General features: G+C 35.8%; 1 protein-coding gene across 3 annotated transcripts in view; it reads right to left on the reverse strand.

The window, feature by feature from the left end:
* The window catches only part of LOC117414986 (protein NEL-like), a 77,108-nt gene continuing 60,571 nt past the window's right edge, over window positions 1-16,537 (reverse strand). For 2 of the 3 annotated variants that reach the window (XM_059027507.1, XM_034024880.3), the window contains 5 exons: window positions 11,076-11,216; window positions 9,618-9,811; window positions 8,040-8,216; window positions 3,546-3,770; window positions 1-2,765 (listed from right to left, as the gene is read on the reverse strand). In XM_059027507.1, coding sequence (XP_058883490.1) covers window positions 2,724-2,765; window positions 3,546-3,770; window positions 8,040-8,216; window positions 9,618-9,811; window positions 11,076-11,216 — 779 coding nt within the window. In that variant the 3' untranslated portion in view covers window positions 1-2,723. The remainder of the gene's footprint in view (window positions 2,766-3,545; window positions 3,771-8,039; window positions 8,217-9,617; window positions 9,812-11,075; window positions 11,217-16,537) is intronic. The other variant, XM_059027508.1, reaches the window with a different exon arrangement.

The following is a 16,537-nucleotide window of genomic DNA, read 5'->3' on the forward strand; positions in this document are numbered from 1 at the left end:
TTTATGGTACAAATGGGAAATTGAATGGGTTTTATTAGAATGAACATCATAACAGACACAGCAAAACATTACATGAGCAATAGGTCACTGTAGTTAAAATGTCAAAGCAGTAGATCAAAAAAAGGGTTTCAAATATACAATATGAACACACACATCGTCTACCAGAAAGGAACTAGTGCATTCAATTACTTGAGTTCAATTTACCTCAGTAGCCTTGTTTAAAAAACAAATGAGCTAATATATACACACCATCAGTGGTCATGTCTTAAGGAATATAGAAGAGTTTTTAGAGTGCGTGACCAGTCTCGACTCAATATCAACAATTAAGCGAGGTATGCATGGATGGTTAGTTAAGAACTGTTTTATGACTTTGTGGAGACATTCTTTAGTGTATAAAGTGCCTTATATTGGTCAGCACCATTTTTTATAAAAAAGCTTTGATGTGCACAAATGTATTCATGATTAGATATCTACATACACACACACAATTAATATTGCATAATGTTGGCTATTACCTAGTGGCACAAGGTTTTATTGGTCCAACATTGAGTTATATTTATTTTTTCTATAAAATTTGCCTTTACCAGGCTTTGAGCTTGTCTGGAAAATCCTTTGTGTGTAGACTGAACAGCCTTCCATTCAAATCATGACAATGTGACTTTTAAACTCTGCTTTGCCCAGCCTACCCTTTGTCTATATACAGTAAATGTGGTGCTGGCAGAGATGAAAGGTCATATAGTCACATGATTTGAATAGAATCAAGTCTGCTGAGTTTCAGCAGGATTCTCCAGAAGCTCAAATGCCAAGTAAAGGCAGATTTAGAAGAAAACTGATAATAATTTTAGAGCAACGAAACCTGGAGCCACCCAAATTGACATCAAACATCATAGAACAGTAGAGAAATGCAAATAAACAATTATAATTACATTTTAAGTTAATTGCTCTATAACCATTTGGGCCCTGTTAAAAACGTGTGTACAGTCCTTTAACACTACTAAATTAATGCCAAACAGAGCAAATTAGAGGTAGGCGTAGATAGAAAATCTGAACAGGAAAAGAATAAAAAAGGACTTGAGTTAAATTAATTACAAATATGTATCTTTTTATAGGCATACAATCTGTAGACTTGTACAGCCTCTTTAAGTACTTACAGCTAAGAAATAACTGAAAAAAAATTATACTGGATTGAATAAAGCTAATTGCAAGCAGAAATGAGCTGTCAGATAAACTGAAATGCTTCAACAAATGAAAACAGTAATAGGTATGCTTATAATAAGTATCAACTAATCCCTATTCAAACTATTGTTTTGCTTGGTAACTGTTTTGTATTCAAGTATAATAAAACATGTGTTTGTAGGATTTGGCTTATTTTTCTTCTTTGTATTATTTGTAAAAGGATTTACAGTAAATATCAATTGGAACACACTGTAAAAATCCAGACGAGAGGATTAATAAATATGTTGGCTTTTTTTGTGATAAGCAGTAGTGAAAGAATGTAACCATCTTCTGTTGTACTGCAAACTCTGCACAAGTTTAATATTTGTTGTAAATTATTTAGTAAACTAATGAAAAAGGCGCCTTTTAAGAATTTTAAAATAAATACTTTGCTAAAGATGCTTGTAAATATGCCATGCTAAAACCTCTAAATATATTTAAAAAAACCAAAAAACATTATATTCCTCAGATTATGATTGTATTGCCTGATAGTTCTTCAACGCCACTAAAAGGAGTTCAGATTTAATCCAAGCCCATTTTTCTGTCACTGTTCATGAGTTATTAATGTTAGTTTTGGGGTTTATGTTGAATGGTGTAGTATGTACCATTAATTATTGTGTACTTTCTATGAAATCCAGAATAATACCTTAGTACTTATATTACATGTAATATTGTTGAACTTCATGTAAAGCTTAACCAATATTTCTAACAATGTATTAAAATTGTGCAAATTGTACATATAGATCTGGCCACACATCACAAAACTTTGTTACTGTACAGAATGGTTTGTTCGGTAGCACTGCAGATTACCTTGCATGAATAACCATGTAATTACATTGTAACAACGTGGTTATCAACAGTTCTCTGCTCTCACACAGTAAATACAGTATAATTACATGGGCATGTTTATCTATCCATGTAATCTAAAGTGCTGCCATTTCATTTATCCTTATATGGGTTTAGCAACAGAATAAAAAACAGAGCCAACATAGCCTGTCAATAGTAAGAATCTTTCTTAGGCCTCTCAAGGATTACTGGTCTGAATGAAAGCAAACAATTGGCAATGTGAATGAAAAGGTTTATTTCACAGTCGCACAATAACAAGCCATTAAGTAACACATTAGAAATCCAGAAATTAAGTTAGTGCTACCAAAGAACCAAATATAGAAGGTTTTTTTTCTGGAAATGTAAAACACAAGTTTCTTCCCCTTTCACAATAACATGATCATTTAGCATTTAAATTAATAAAAGTAAGTTAATGATAACACTGATTACAGTCATGCCAGTATATTTATGTTTTACAGTATTAATGTTTAAAACCCATTTACTGTCCTTAATGAACACAATAATCTGTTGAATGTTTACAAATATTTAGGGGTTTGTCAGACAGTCCATGTTCTGTTTGGTATAACACAAGTTTGTATTTGGTATAAAGTAGTTTCTGGAAAGGATATTGTAGTTCTTGCAGAGATCTCTGTACAAATACCTTTAGAGAGAGCTAACCGTTCCTAAAGGCACATGGGATCCACTAAGCAGCAGACATGTCCATTCTAAAAAAAAAAAAGAGAGAGAGAGATGACCTTTATTAGTACTATGTAGTAGAGGTCTTCACGGGTCTACCCGGACCCAAGGACCCGAGACCTGACCAGTACCGAACGGGTTTTCGGGTGCAAATATGTCACGCAACATGCGGATTAGGTTGGGTCCGATTTTGTTTACTCAGTAATACACAAACTGTCGATTACTATTGAAAAGGCTCTCTTTGGTACTAAAAATCATTGTTTATAATTCCTGTTGCATAGATTGGCTTCCCCCAGTAGCACATTACACGGCTTGCAGAGCACAGCAGCAGACACGTGACCCATATCGAAGGAGTTTCTTTTAGATCATTCTTAAAAGTCAGAGTAATGGATTTGTCTATGAAGGACGTGAAAGAAAAACTTAAGAAAAATGAATTCCAGGAAATATATATATATATATATATATATATATATATATATATATATATATATATATATATCTTCCAATGAAATAAGGAAACATTTGGAAGCAACTGAATAAAAAACACATCTGGGAAATGGAACTCCATAATATGGCTGTTTTGATTTAGAGTTTAATGTTGAAGAAAGTCAGTCTTTTTTTGCTGTTTGTGTTTCTTCCCTGGTCATCAATTTGGCTCTTTTAGTTTAAAGGAACTATATATTTTGTTTTGTCATAGCTGCCCCAAAAATATATAAGATAACACACTGAATTCCATCTTTCTTTGTGCATGAAATATAACAAAAATTGTCATAGCCGCCACATAAATCTATAAAAAGCTTTCCCCTTACCTTGCACTGACAGAGGGTGCACTCTGTGCCATGTTTGATCCATGAGGAGCCGGTGAAGCGAACCATGTTGTGCTCATCGGTGCACGTCTTGGTGATGTCATTGCGCACTGTGTCTGCCTGACAGGGGTCACTGACACACCGCGGGCAGCACTCTCCTTCGGGGATCACAGTGAACTCACATTCAATTTTAGGGCAAGAGAGGGGCCAGCAATCCACTTCTCCTTGCTGGAAACCAAACAACACATTTAATCAGAGAAGAGCCAATACCACTGTCTTTGTAAACTCGACGGATGAATGGGTGTAATCCCATCTCCGTTTTAGCTTTATTACTTGCTTGATTTAAACTCCTGTTTTCTAGACCCCTGAATTATTTTCATATTATTTCTTTGCTCCATGTTATTCTCAACACACAAACACACACACACACACACACACACACACACACACACACGCACATTCTGCTGTGATTGCCTTATTGGATTTCACAGACTATATCAATACTTCTGAAGGCAAGGGCCATATATTTTGGACCGCTTTTATAGATCTTCGCTAGGCTTTTGATTTAGTTCACCGTGACCTACTTTTGCTAACATTTTCATCTCTAGCTGTTAATGCACCTGTCTTAGTGTGGTTTAGGCTGCGTGTTACAGAGACTGGGAACAGCTTTACTAAATACGAAATGCACCATTACAGATCCAAGTCAGGATTTAACTTGAAAATATATTTGTGTTAATAATCTTCACTTTATCTCTAAGACGATTTCAACAATATATTTATTTACAATGCTAATTTGGTTGTACAGTAATTGGTTGCGTATCAGCCTGTCACATATTATCTGCCATGATCAAGCTCTTCAGCAATGTTAGTTTATTATTGAATAGAGAAGATTAGTTCAGCAATTGTAGATCCTACCACAGTTTTCGTACACTGTGTTGTATGTGCTCCCATTGCTGGTAGTGTCAGGTGAGCGGATTAGTGTGTTGATAAGTAAATAAATCCTGTTCGCCTGCGGGGCGTATCAACTTAAACCTCCGTCTCGATCTCCTACCTGTCGCTCAGCAGCGAATGCACACAGCTGTGTATAATGGTATTTAAAACAGGATTCATTCATCCACCTTTTTACATATCCGCCCTTACTCTGGTCCCACGGCAGTCGGATATGCGACGGATTACTGTATAATTAATCAGAGTTATAAGAACTTTTAATTAACACTGTCTGAGGAAAAAGAAATTATCATAAAAGTCAGTGTCATTTTTTTATCCCTCCAAAGTCTTAGACCACCAATTAATCATGTCTGTGTTATGCAGGAGTTGACAAACGTATTCAGGTCAAAGATATTAAACTCATTTGGATAACCATCTGGAGTATGACAAACATATTGATTACTTTTCAAACAATACTGCTATCAGGCCAAGTCTTCAGTCAGTCAGACTGAAGAACTAATTTGAGTGTTGCAATCAGTTAATTACTTAATTATTTTTCTTTTGGACTTTACAGTGTCATTATAAACCTTTCAAATCTCATTAACCTTCAGAAAGTGAATGTTATTTACAAACATTTCATAAGATTTGCCCTAAATTCAATCATATCTAGATGTCGAAATGGTGAACCTAATTTAATTTGAACAGTTCACTGTATTTTCTATAGTACATCATTAAATAGTGAGCATAGTTCTGAATGAAATCATTATTTTATGCCACCAGCAACATTGTGGAATGTCCAACAAGACATGTAATGAATACACTCTTGTCAGTAACCCCTATTACTCTTCACTTGTACTTCAGCTTTTGCACGCTCAGCTTCCAGTCATTGCAAGACTATTGTAGAGGGTCTGTGTCTGCATAATATACAAAGCAAGCTAACCTAAATACTGATGCAGCATAGCTGTCAAATAGCTCCCACTGTAAAGCAAGCAGGAAAAGTAACTACAGTTTGGTTTGCTCTTTTGTTTTCACCCAATCTTCATAAAGTTTGTTTTGGATCATATTTATCTCTGTGACTTTGTTGTCATAACTTTGGTATTTTCACAGTCCTAGTGGAACAGCTGTCTTTTGAGGAAGATGTGTATAGGTGTAAAGTGGAGCTACCCCCAGTTCTAATATGATGTAGTAAAAAATGAGCTTGAATAAGTGGGTTATTGTAAACTAATATAATATATAAAATGAAGACGCGATAATGCATGGATCTATTGATACTACCGTAATGCTCACAATATAAAAGCATCTCGGTGTTATATCCAGGATACATGTTATATACAAGATATGAGTGCACATGTGTATCATATGTTTTTCTTAAAGTGAAGCCTTTAATTATGTTACAGAAAAAAAAGTTTTTTATAACAAGTGTACAGTTTAAGTTTAATATGATCAGAGCTTCTGATTTTCAGTTCTAACCGATACAAACCCATGAAACACACCGATACAAAAAAAAAAATTAAATCAGTGTATGGCCAATAAACACTGGAAAAACACTGGAAAGGTTTACTCAATTAACATTGACTTCACCCCTTTCCCATTTAAAAAAACAAAAACCTACTACAAAAAAACAAAAACAGTGCAGTTGGGCAATGTCCCTCCTTCCTGACTTGTATCTATCATTGATTCATTCTGAATACTTTAAACCCACCACAACTACTGAGTGGCAGCAAATTCCTACATTTCTGTTGGAGACTCTGCCTGCATTTAAAATGAGATTACAATTAGAAGGCTTGTTCACAGGATTTAAAGCTATATTAGAGTTAGATAAAATACCTCGACACACAAAACCCCCAGAAGAATGTGCCCGTGACCATAAGGATTTCGTTGTGGATGACAGCAAAGGAAAGAAGGTACTACTTAAGTGTGCAAGTACTGTCGAGTTACTATACATATTGTGACAGAAAAAAACGCCTAAGCATTTTGGAAAGTAACCGAAAACAATAATTTCCTACAGTACATAAAAAGTGAAAGCCCCCCCAAAAAAAAAAGATTTACATAAAACTCGAATATAGCTAAAAATAAGCACTGAAAAATTAAATTAATAAAAAACAAAAAAAGAATCCCTAATTATGATACATTGTTAACATATTAGGTATATGTTGCGGACAAACCCCGAAACTGGGGAATTGTGTATAATAATAATTTCTCTACAGTACATCTCTTCCTACCTGCATCACCCCCCTCCCCCACCCAACTGCGTCTCACGTAAACAACTCTGTGCTATCCAATTTGATATTCCCAATGTTGTTTTATTTATTTACCCTCACCTTGAAAAAAACCAAGTGATCTAAATGAATGTGAATACATTCCCATCTCATCTCTGTTTAATAGCAATGAGAGGCACTGGGGAGGGCCCTGGTCATGCCTCTCATTAGCTTTCCTCAGTAAGGATAATAGTTCCTTCTCAAGTACTTTCTCAAGTGTAGATTCCATTATTTGCAGCATCTGGCAGTTTTAGAATCGTCTGCTGTATAAGACTGCATTCCTTTGAGATATGCATTGTGTGTGTTGTTTTCCACAAACATTATTATCAGGCTGTTTTAGCCTCTCCCCATTTATAACCACTATTGTAATGCCTTTTTAAAACTTTTTACTGTTTTTTTCTAAAGGATTTTCTTTTATTTCCCATGGAGCAATCTCATTAAAACCAAATAGATCAATTGCAGATCAAGCAGATTTTGGGCACAATCCACACTTCATGTACCAAGCTGTATAAAACTGGTATACTTAAGTAACCCAACTATATACAGTTCTGTTTCAGTTCCTTGTCATAAAGATTTCAGAGGAGCATGGATGTCACAGACAGCATTAAAATGATGTACAAAAACTGACCTCATATCATCAACTGTAGGAATCTGATCCAGATCAACCTGAAGAAGGTCAGCTAGGAATGCCTGAATATGAACACTTTTAAAGGATCTGTATCTTATAGTCCTTGGAGGTAGTTTTACTCTAGGTGCCTTCCTAATACTAAAATTAATACAACGATCACTCAGCAAATTTGCAATTACCCTTTTGGAGGCATAGCAAGAGAAATTTTTGGTTAAAAAAAATATCAATTGTGGTAGCAGATTAATTATTCCTAGTATAATGAGTGAGTTAATTTATTAACTGAGTTAAATAATATTGACTAATGAGATCTCTTAATTTGTTACTGCTAGAAGAATTCCAATCTATATTTATATCTCCCATTATAATTACTTCCTGAGTTGGAATTACTGCATCTAAAAGTGTGGAAAATGCATCCAGTGCAGTAATAGATGCATTGAGGAAACTTTATTACAAAGTACGGTCATTTATTTTTCATTAGATTCTGCCATTTCTCATCACAAAACAAATACAAATATTTAGTCTTGCAAAACATGTATTCATGGGTAGCTAGCTACGGAAGACTCCAGGACTGGATGTTGAGTTGCAAAAAAATAGCCATGGCAATCAATAATCGATTAATCAATGAATCGCTGTAAATCCATATTTCTAATGCCCCCTCGACTAATGTTGTTGTGTGTGTCTTACCAGGCATTGACACTGTTGACAGTTCTGAACCCAAGTGTCTCCACTGCTATAAGCCATCTGTCCACTTTGATGAAGACACTGACTGCTCAGCCGCGGGTCGCACTCAGGGCAACAGAACAGATCAACGGTTGGATTCTCACAGTCACACACCATCCTCCGGCACATCACCAACCCACTCTGAAACAAACAGAGACCAGGACTGAAACTCAGTACAGTATCGTGCGCCATGACAGCAGAGCATCAGAGGGTGTCCAAGTGAATTTTTAATTTCCAGCCATGCACTTCTGACAAAAGAGGCTAGGATAAACAAATCACTGTCATCATCTCAGGGGACCACTGATACGATACACCACCACTCTGTCACTGCAAGTGCAGGCCTCATGAATCTCTGTGGCGTATCTATTAGCACTGCCTTCTGCACGTGGGGTTGGGCTGTTCTTCCACCCAGGAATAACTCCTCTACCGACATTACATCCCGGAACACATTCTCGCAGTGGAACAATAGCTCTTCTGAATCAGCGTTGTGTTGCAATTGAGAATGTGGGTCCTGCCTCAGGTACTGTTATTGACATTTCTTCTGGACAATAAGATGGTGGTACATGACGACGAGTTTTCATTTTCAGTCCTAAACTAAACAGTTTCCTCTTTCTTTGTTTTGACATCCTACCTTCTTAACGTATCCAATATTATACATTTTATAAAACAAAGAACATGAATGTACAACATGATAATTTTTATATATATATATATATATATATATATATATATATATATATATATATATATATATATATATATATAGCTAAATAACATATATTTTTTTATATTGCAGGCCCTTTAAACTGGGATATGTAACTTAAATTAAGTACATTTCAGCACTTAATATGTCAACAACATGACCTACATGTACAATTACATACAAGAAGTTCCTATGCATTTTCATCCAATTCATGCATGAGGTTACAAATAAATACTGTTTTCAATAGCTCAGTTATTAGGGTGTGACAAAGTATGTCCTCAAAATGTACAGAATATGCAACAACTTTAACAAATGTACATGTAAAGTTTCATTACATTTGGGATAACTGTCTATTTCAAGATGTAGCTAAACATGTTTTGCTATTCAGAATAGGAATAAGCTTGGCACAAAATAACATGATCTCTCTAAGACTGCATAAGCATTATGAATTGCCTTCTAATGGTTCTAGCCTGTTAATATGCTAGAGCCCATCCTTGCTAGATAATTTTAAACATTTAAAAACTATTAAAATAACTTTAAAGAAGGTGGCTTTAAACAAATGTAACTCCTGTTTCAATGATATAATCAACTTGATAATCGACTTACTACGTTTTCTAACTCAATTATGTAGATCAGTTGTCTTCGTCAATGTCTATAAAAAAAAAGTTCAACATACAAACTATTTTAACAAAAGTCCTTGTAAAAATCATTCAGACTAGACTGTGTTTAAAGAAGCTCTTACCAAGTGTCCCTGGCACAGTCTTGGCAATGAGCTGCAACAAAAAGTCTGGCTTCAAGCTGTGTGAAACATTTACAATATTTACTGTTGTAACACTCACCTGACATGAACAGACAGTGCACCTGTCATTCTCTAAGACCCAGATCTGGCCATTATGCTTTATTTTGCTTTCATGGATACAGTCCCCAGTACAGTTTTTTCCATGAGGACACCTGCAGTCATATCCGCCATCCAAATTGAAGCAAACAGTGTCACTGGCACAGCCGTGCCTCCCAGTCGCGCATTCATCAATGTCTGTAGAAAGAAAATGTAATAAATAAAACTTTAACAGCACATTTAATTAACAAAATGCTCTCCCGAGTTGGCATAAATTATTCTCTTCATAAAAACCTGACGCACTAAAATAAATATCTGTCTTCATCTGTTAACCTTGCTAGCCCTTTACAGGATTTCTGGGAAATGGCTTATTTTCATTTCTTTAAATTTATCTTTTAGAGAACCATTTAATTCAGAATGTGGAATCATGTAATCTAACCAATTTTTCTCCCCAATTGTACAAGGAAACTAAAGTAGCGGTGCTTTAAACCGTGGAGGTGAAAGTTCAGCTTGATTGGTCTCCGTCTTGCCTCGCCTAGCGCCTGACCAGCAGGGGTCGCTGTGTTTTTCCCTCCCCAGTCTGCATGAGTGTAGAGGCCAATGCAGAACCCCCGATAGGATCCTAGATTGGATCATGACACTGCCTTTACTGGGAGCACCCCCTGTTGATTAACCTAAACATTTTGACACAGGGGTGAAAATAGTAAGATAAGGAAAAGAAACTAAAAAATTGAAAATATACCCTTATAATGGCAAAAAATGGTAAAACCTGAAATAAAGTTAGAGGAAACCAAAAATAATATATGTTTTTTAAATTTAAAATACCTTGTGTGTCTTTTTTGTACTATAAACTGTATACAGGAAAAAAAGTTACAGATATTGTATTTTTCTACAGTAGACGGAAAAGTTAGGAACATTGAAAAGCAACTTGACTGGGACAAACGTACTGTTTGTTTCAATTTTTTTAATTTTTTTTTTTATACAAAGCAATATATTGCTTGTGATTGCACTTAAAAATATATATTATTATTAGTTTTACAGCACATTTTCTGAAACTAAAATAACTGAATATACAAAATATAGGTAGTTTTGAAGAAACTGTCAACACAAAATCTCTGAATCAAGCTAGAATGAACACAAAATCCTTGCCTTTTTGTTTACTTGGTTTAGTAATTGCAAGGAACCACTTTGTCATTTTGAATGCCTGCTAATGCATTTGAAAATACCATTAAGCAAAACATTCACAAACTGTACCTGCTAAATTGAACATTTAAAGCTTAATTTAAAAATGACACTAGCTGAGCTGATTCACCAACACTATCATGCCCCTAGAAGTGTGTTTCCTGTATTTAATGTCTCTGGCTACTTTGATGAGAGAGAGAGAGAGAGAGAGAGAGAGAGAGAGAGATAGAGAGAGAGAGAGAGAGAGAGAGAGAGAGAGATAAAAAGACTGAAAAGCGACCTTCACATGACTCTCCATTTGGTGAAAGCATCCCGTTGTCGTGGTAGCCGTCCCTGCACTCGCAGTGGTACCATCCAGGCAAGTTGATGCAATTAGCGCGGCTGTCACACTCAACAAAGCCATCCGAGCATTCGTCAATGTCTTTTTATCAGCCAAAAAAGGAAAACATAATGAAATGCTGTCAGTGGAAAGGACTGCATGTTCTTAAGGAAAATAGATTGCTGAAATGCTGCCGCAGCCCTAATACCTCAGTGGCATTTTCAGTGTATTTAAGTCTTGTAGCTGCAAGGAACACTTCTCTTTAAAAAAGAAAAACAAATATGCTAATATTTTTAAATAATAATGCCCTTTGGCAAGCTACATTTACTAAGTGATTATACTTATACATTTGTATCGACTCTCCACTGGCAGCTATAGGATAGATTAGCAAAGCATGGCACCACATTTACTGTATTACAGACAATACTATTATGTAGGCCACACTCCACACAGGTGACCAGGGTACTGATTCTACTTATTTGGTAGCAATAGACGGGGGACAAACCTATCATTGATTATGGTGACCTAGGTTAAATAAATTATTGCAGAAGTGTGGATGTTCTTTACAAGTTCGTCCCCTTATAGGACCATTGTTTAAGGTACAACACATGTGATTAGCTGTATATCCACGGCAACTGGGACTCTGTATCTTAATCCCTAATTTCAGTCACTCTTTATCTGAATTTGCAGCAGTTACTAAGGTACCATCCTGAACAAAGAAAGAATTTGGTTAACGTGTTTCCCCAAAACTTTACACCAGTTTGGTCTTTATACATTTATTTTTAAAACTGCAGTAGTTGACAACTGAGGACTCTGTGTTGCAAATGATATAATACAGCTTATTTGCAGTCTTGTATTCTTTTGAGATATATGGAGGCCTATATGTGTATGTTGTGAGGCACGAGGCAAAACCAAACCAAGAGAATCGTGTATATCTCATACCCCTGGAGTGTGTTACCTTACTATATGTCAACAAATATGAGAAGCATCAGTGACCAGACCAATAATGTATATTAATAAGGAAATAATCGCACACCAGTGGAATGGTGCTAGCCAACAAGGCCATTTTATAATTGTAATGAATATTATAAATATAAAAAAAAAATACCAAAAAAATTGGCCAGATGAAAGATAGTCCATGATTAAAATAATAATAATAATATAGGTTTTTAGAATGATTAACCAGCTCCATTAAGTCACGGAGAGCTGCTCTACAATAGTATTAAGGTCTCCACACACCAGATGCGATGCGATTGGTCCTGCGATAAAATGGTACTTTCGCTGTGACACTACCTTTCACACCAGTGGTGACAGGCACACGTGATGTGATAGCTGACTCTCCTCTGATTGTATCATCAGCTGTAAAAAAGTATGATAGTCCTGTTATACAGCTAATAGAAATGTAGAATACATAATAGCTTTTCAGAATACTTATTTCAGTAAAGGTAAACGAATCATATACACCCGCTATATCCAGTTCCCTGGAAATGAACTGCCAGTTGTTCTCCCTCATTGCCGTGTCTTTATAATTTTCGGGTCCTTTATTGTACAGCTCTGGGTATTTTGATACTGCAAAAATGATCTTTTCTTCCAATCATTGTTTACTGACGGCGCGCAAGGGAAGCTGTTCCTCATTGGTCAGTTCCCCATCTGCCGCACGACACATTTTTCGCAATGCTTCAGTGTCGCATCAGTGTCGCCCATCATATCGCAAGCAGTGTATACATGTTTTTTTTTTGGTGCGTTGTGTTGTACGACACATTCGCTTGTCACATCGTTTATGCAGTATTTTCAAAGCCTTCAAAATACAAATTGGTTTGTGCAGTCACTGACCTTCTCCTACCTCTACAAATTGTCGTTTTAAAGCAGAACATTGATTGTAAATGGCTATATAGTAATGGGATTAACATCTAATGCCTAGTGAATCATCCAAATTTCACTCAAATTATCCAGATAAATGGTAATCATATTTTCTTGTGATTAGTAAAAAGTGATCCTGGGATCCACACCCTCATTTATAAATCTATTTGCAAGGAGTGCCCATAAGTACTGACACCCTCTACTTATTTTCAAATAATTTCCTTGAGTTTCTGAATCCAAAGAGCACCATTGGATCCAGTTGAAGAGTGGTTATAGATAGGCTTGATCCTTTTCGATGTTTATCACAAGATACTGTAATAAACCACTCACATTTTAGAGTACCTACAGTATCTGACTGGGGTTCTTCATTGGAACACCATAAAACCTTTTATTTTATACAACGTCGAGATGGAGATACTCTCATCCAAAGTCCAACAATAGGAAAGTGTCAGGTATGATTGACACCCATTTCATTTGCTGTGATTTTAGTTAGCTTGGAAATCACCGCCCTGACCACATTCGGTAATATGCTAGTCAGAAGCAAAGAATAAACTGAAAAGTCTTGCATTAGATAGTAAAGACCCTGCAACGTACTGCACAATTACCAGAGTTATTGCAAGGACCAGAATTGCGCGCCCCTGGTGTATTGTATTGGGGCCCAGGTGCTGGTTCAGCATGCAGGGTGCTTTAACCCTATACGGACAGCCCATTACAATTTCAATCGAATTAGATCGATGACGTGATTGCATGCAACGCAGTGACAAGGGTGCTATTCGTTTTCTTCACATTAGCATAAACACCTTCGTCAGACTTCAGACAATCAACCAAAAAGCAGCTACCGAAGAAGTTGATGGGTTCACAGATCACTCGGAAGACAAACTTCTTCACACTGATTCACATTGTTTTCTAATAATCTTCAGACCTTTAGCATTTTAGAAAGGTATAATACTGTATATACTTTAGGTGGCTATTTGCACTGAATCAAGTCCTACAGTCGTCTTGTCAGGCACACCTGAAAAGGGTAGAATTTTCAGTCTGCAAAGGGTTAAGCCTAAAATGCAGCTTCTTGTAATGTCATCTATTTTTTATGAGGATCAGCTGGATAGAAAGAGATTAGAAGGTGTCAATTGTGCCCCGAGCAGGATTTCACATTGTGATATTCTGACCCTCAGTAAAATTCACATTGTTCAGATCTGTACATACTAGCAGTTGTTTTAAATAATAAACCACTAGCTATAAAAAAGAAAGTACCGAGGACCACAAATTACAGAATCACCCACAACTGGAGCCCTGGAGCTCACCTTACTCTGCACATACAAAATCATACATTTATATTCATTACAGTACTATTGTCTGTCTGTAGCAGATTCATGCTCCATCTGCTCATTATGGCTTCTGATTTCTTGGTAACTCAAGTTGCAGGCTTAATGATGAAAAGTGACCTACAGCCTTTATTGTAGCCCTTTACTGCATGACATTTGAAATTAACTGTAATACTGTTTCAAGCTTTTCTGGAAACAAAGAGAGATTAACTCTTTCAAGCACCAAATAAATACACTTTACAGAGAATTTAAACCACATTATATTTTAGGTTATAAAGAATAAGTCTGCTTTGTGTCATTGGAAGTCAAAGTAAATTAAGGGAAATTAGTTGAACACTCAAAAATAAAATCATATCCATGATTTAATTTGCATATTAATTGAATTCAATTCTTCCAGAGCTGCTGAAAGAAAATAAATACACACTAATGTTTCCTGACCATTGAATACAAATCACCGAGGCTGGTTTAAGAAAGAATTAATGTTTTTCTCACATATCCAAAGTAAAAATCTGCTGACAGAAGTCAAGTAAAGAAGGATTTTTAAGACGCAAAACATTATTTTCTCTGAGTGACGTACCAAAAAATTCCAATGGATTCCTTTCCGTCTTGTTACAAGCTTTGGAATTAGTGATACTCTTCATTTCTGTGCCATATTGGTCAAGAACGTACTATTTTGAAAACAAAATCTTAACTTAAAAATAACTACTCAAAATGAGACCAGATCCAGTCATTCTAGGCTGTCTGAATGCTCAGGCATTCATTTCCAAAATCAAGCTATACTTTGCAATTTAAACATTTTAGATTTCTGACTGTGCACCTGGTGTGCTGTGCAGAAAGGATGGGCAACAATATTTGCTATGTGTTTTCATCTGTTTTATACACCAATTTTGAGACAAGCAGATTAAAATAGATTATCTATAATAGTTATACGAGAGGTGTATTGTAACTATGACCACTATTAATATAATTCTAAAGCACAGTTTTTGTATTCCTTCCCTGAGCTACAGCAGATCTTTCAAGTGGCATTTATAACTGCCTCCTGTTGTATAAACATAATAGAGACATAATGGTAGTAAATCAAGGCGTGAGGAAACTTGTGTGCCTGCAATTAAAACAATTGCTAGGAGACGTAAGCAAACCTGAAACAAGGCATGGAAAAGAATGCAGAGAAGGCTAAACTCAGACTGTGTCTAAAAAACAGAAGATTTCAATTTGAAAAATGAACAAGACTGTGGTACATGGCAGCTTTTAATCTTTTATGTGATCCCGTAGTCTTCCCACATTTTGTTCAATAACATTCAATTGACTTTGCTCATTTTTTTCATAAAAGCATTATTTCAGGATCAAAAATAGATTTTAAGCAACACATTTTAAAATGAAGGCCTATCTGGTCAAATGTTTTCCATCAATCCCATGTTTAATGATTGAACACCATATTGATCCAAAGACAAGAAAATTCTTCTGTTGAAACACTACAGTACCTAGATCTAGAGCTCTACAGTGGAATTTAGAGATAATTGATAAGGCATATTAAAAAACATGTCAAGCCATGGTAAATGTAAATGAAAGCATGCATATTTTAACATAACTGCAAAATGGCTGCACATGTGCTGTGTTAAAGCATTCTAAGGGGGAGGCCAAAAATATGTGAAATATGTTTGTATATATATATATATATTTTTAAAATACATTTAAATAATGTTAATTGTTGAATAGCAAAACTGTGTACACTAGAGGGAGCCAAACTTTCTTAGGTTAACTTAGTTCAGATGACCTTAAAACAAATGTTTTACTGTAATTATCAACAGACATGGAGGAACTTACATCAGCTTAAAAAAACCAGACCTGTCAACTCTCCCGTATTCACTGGGAGTCTCCCATATTTTGGACCCTACTCCTAGACATCTCCTGGGCCAGATTTTTTCCTGTATTTTGCTCAAAACTCTACTGTTAAACCCCTTATGTCAGCAAACCTTTAATGTCTGCAAAAGTCATGGCTGGTTTGTGGTTACTGCAATCCCCGTGTGGCAGGGTTTAGGACCCAGGGCAGCCCTTTGGCAGGCCGCCGCTCTACAGGGGAAACAGTAAAAAAGGTATCACGGATTCCACCTATTAGCACCGTTGTCAGGTTTTATAATAGATGCATGTAAGAGCTTGTTTCAACATTACCAAAAGGTATCATTGATGATTGTATTATTCTGTTAAAAATTGGTACTGTAGTAATGCTTTTAATCTATACAA

Source organism: Acipenser ruthenus, chromosome 7 (genome assembly GCF_902713425.1).
Source record: "Acipenser ruthenus chromosome 7, fAciRut3.2 maternal haplotype, whole genome shotgun sequence".
NCBI classification, from domain to species: domain Eukaryota; kingdom Metazoa; phylum Chordata; class Actinopteri; order Acipenseriformes; family Acipenseridae; genus Acipenser; species Acipenser ruthenus.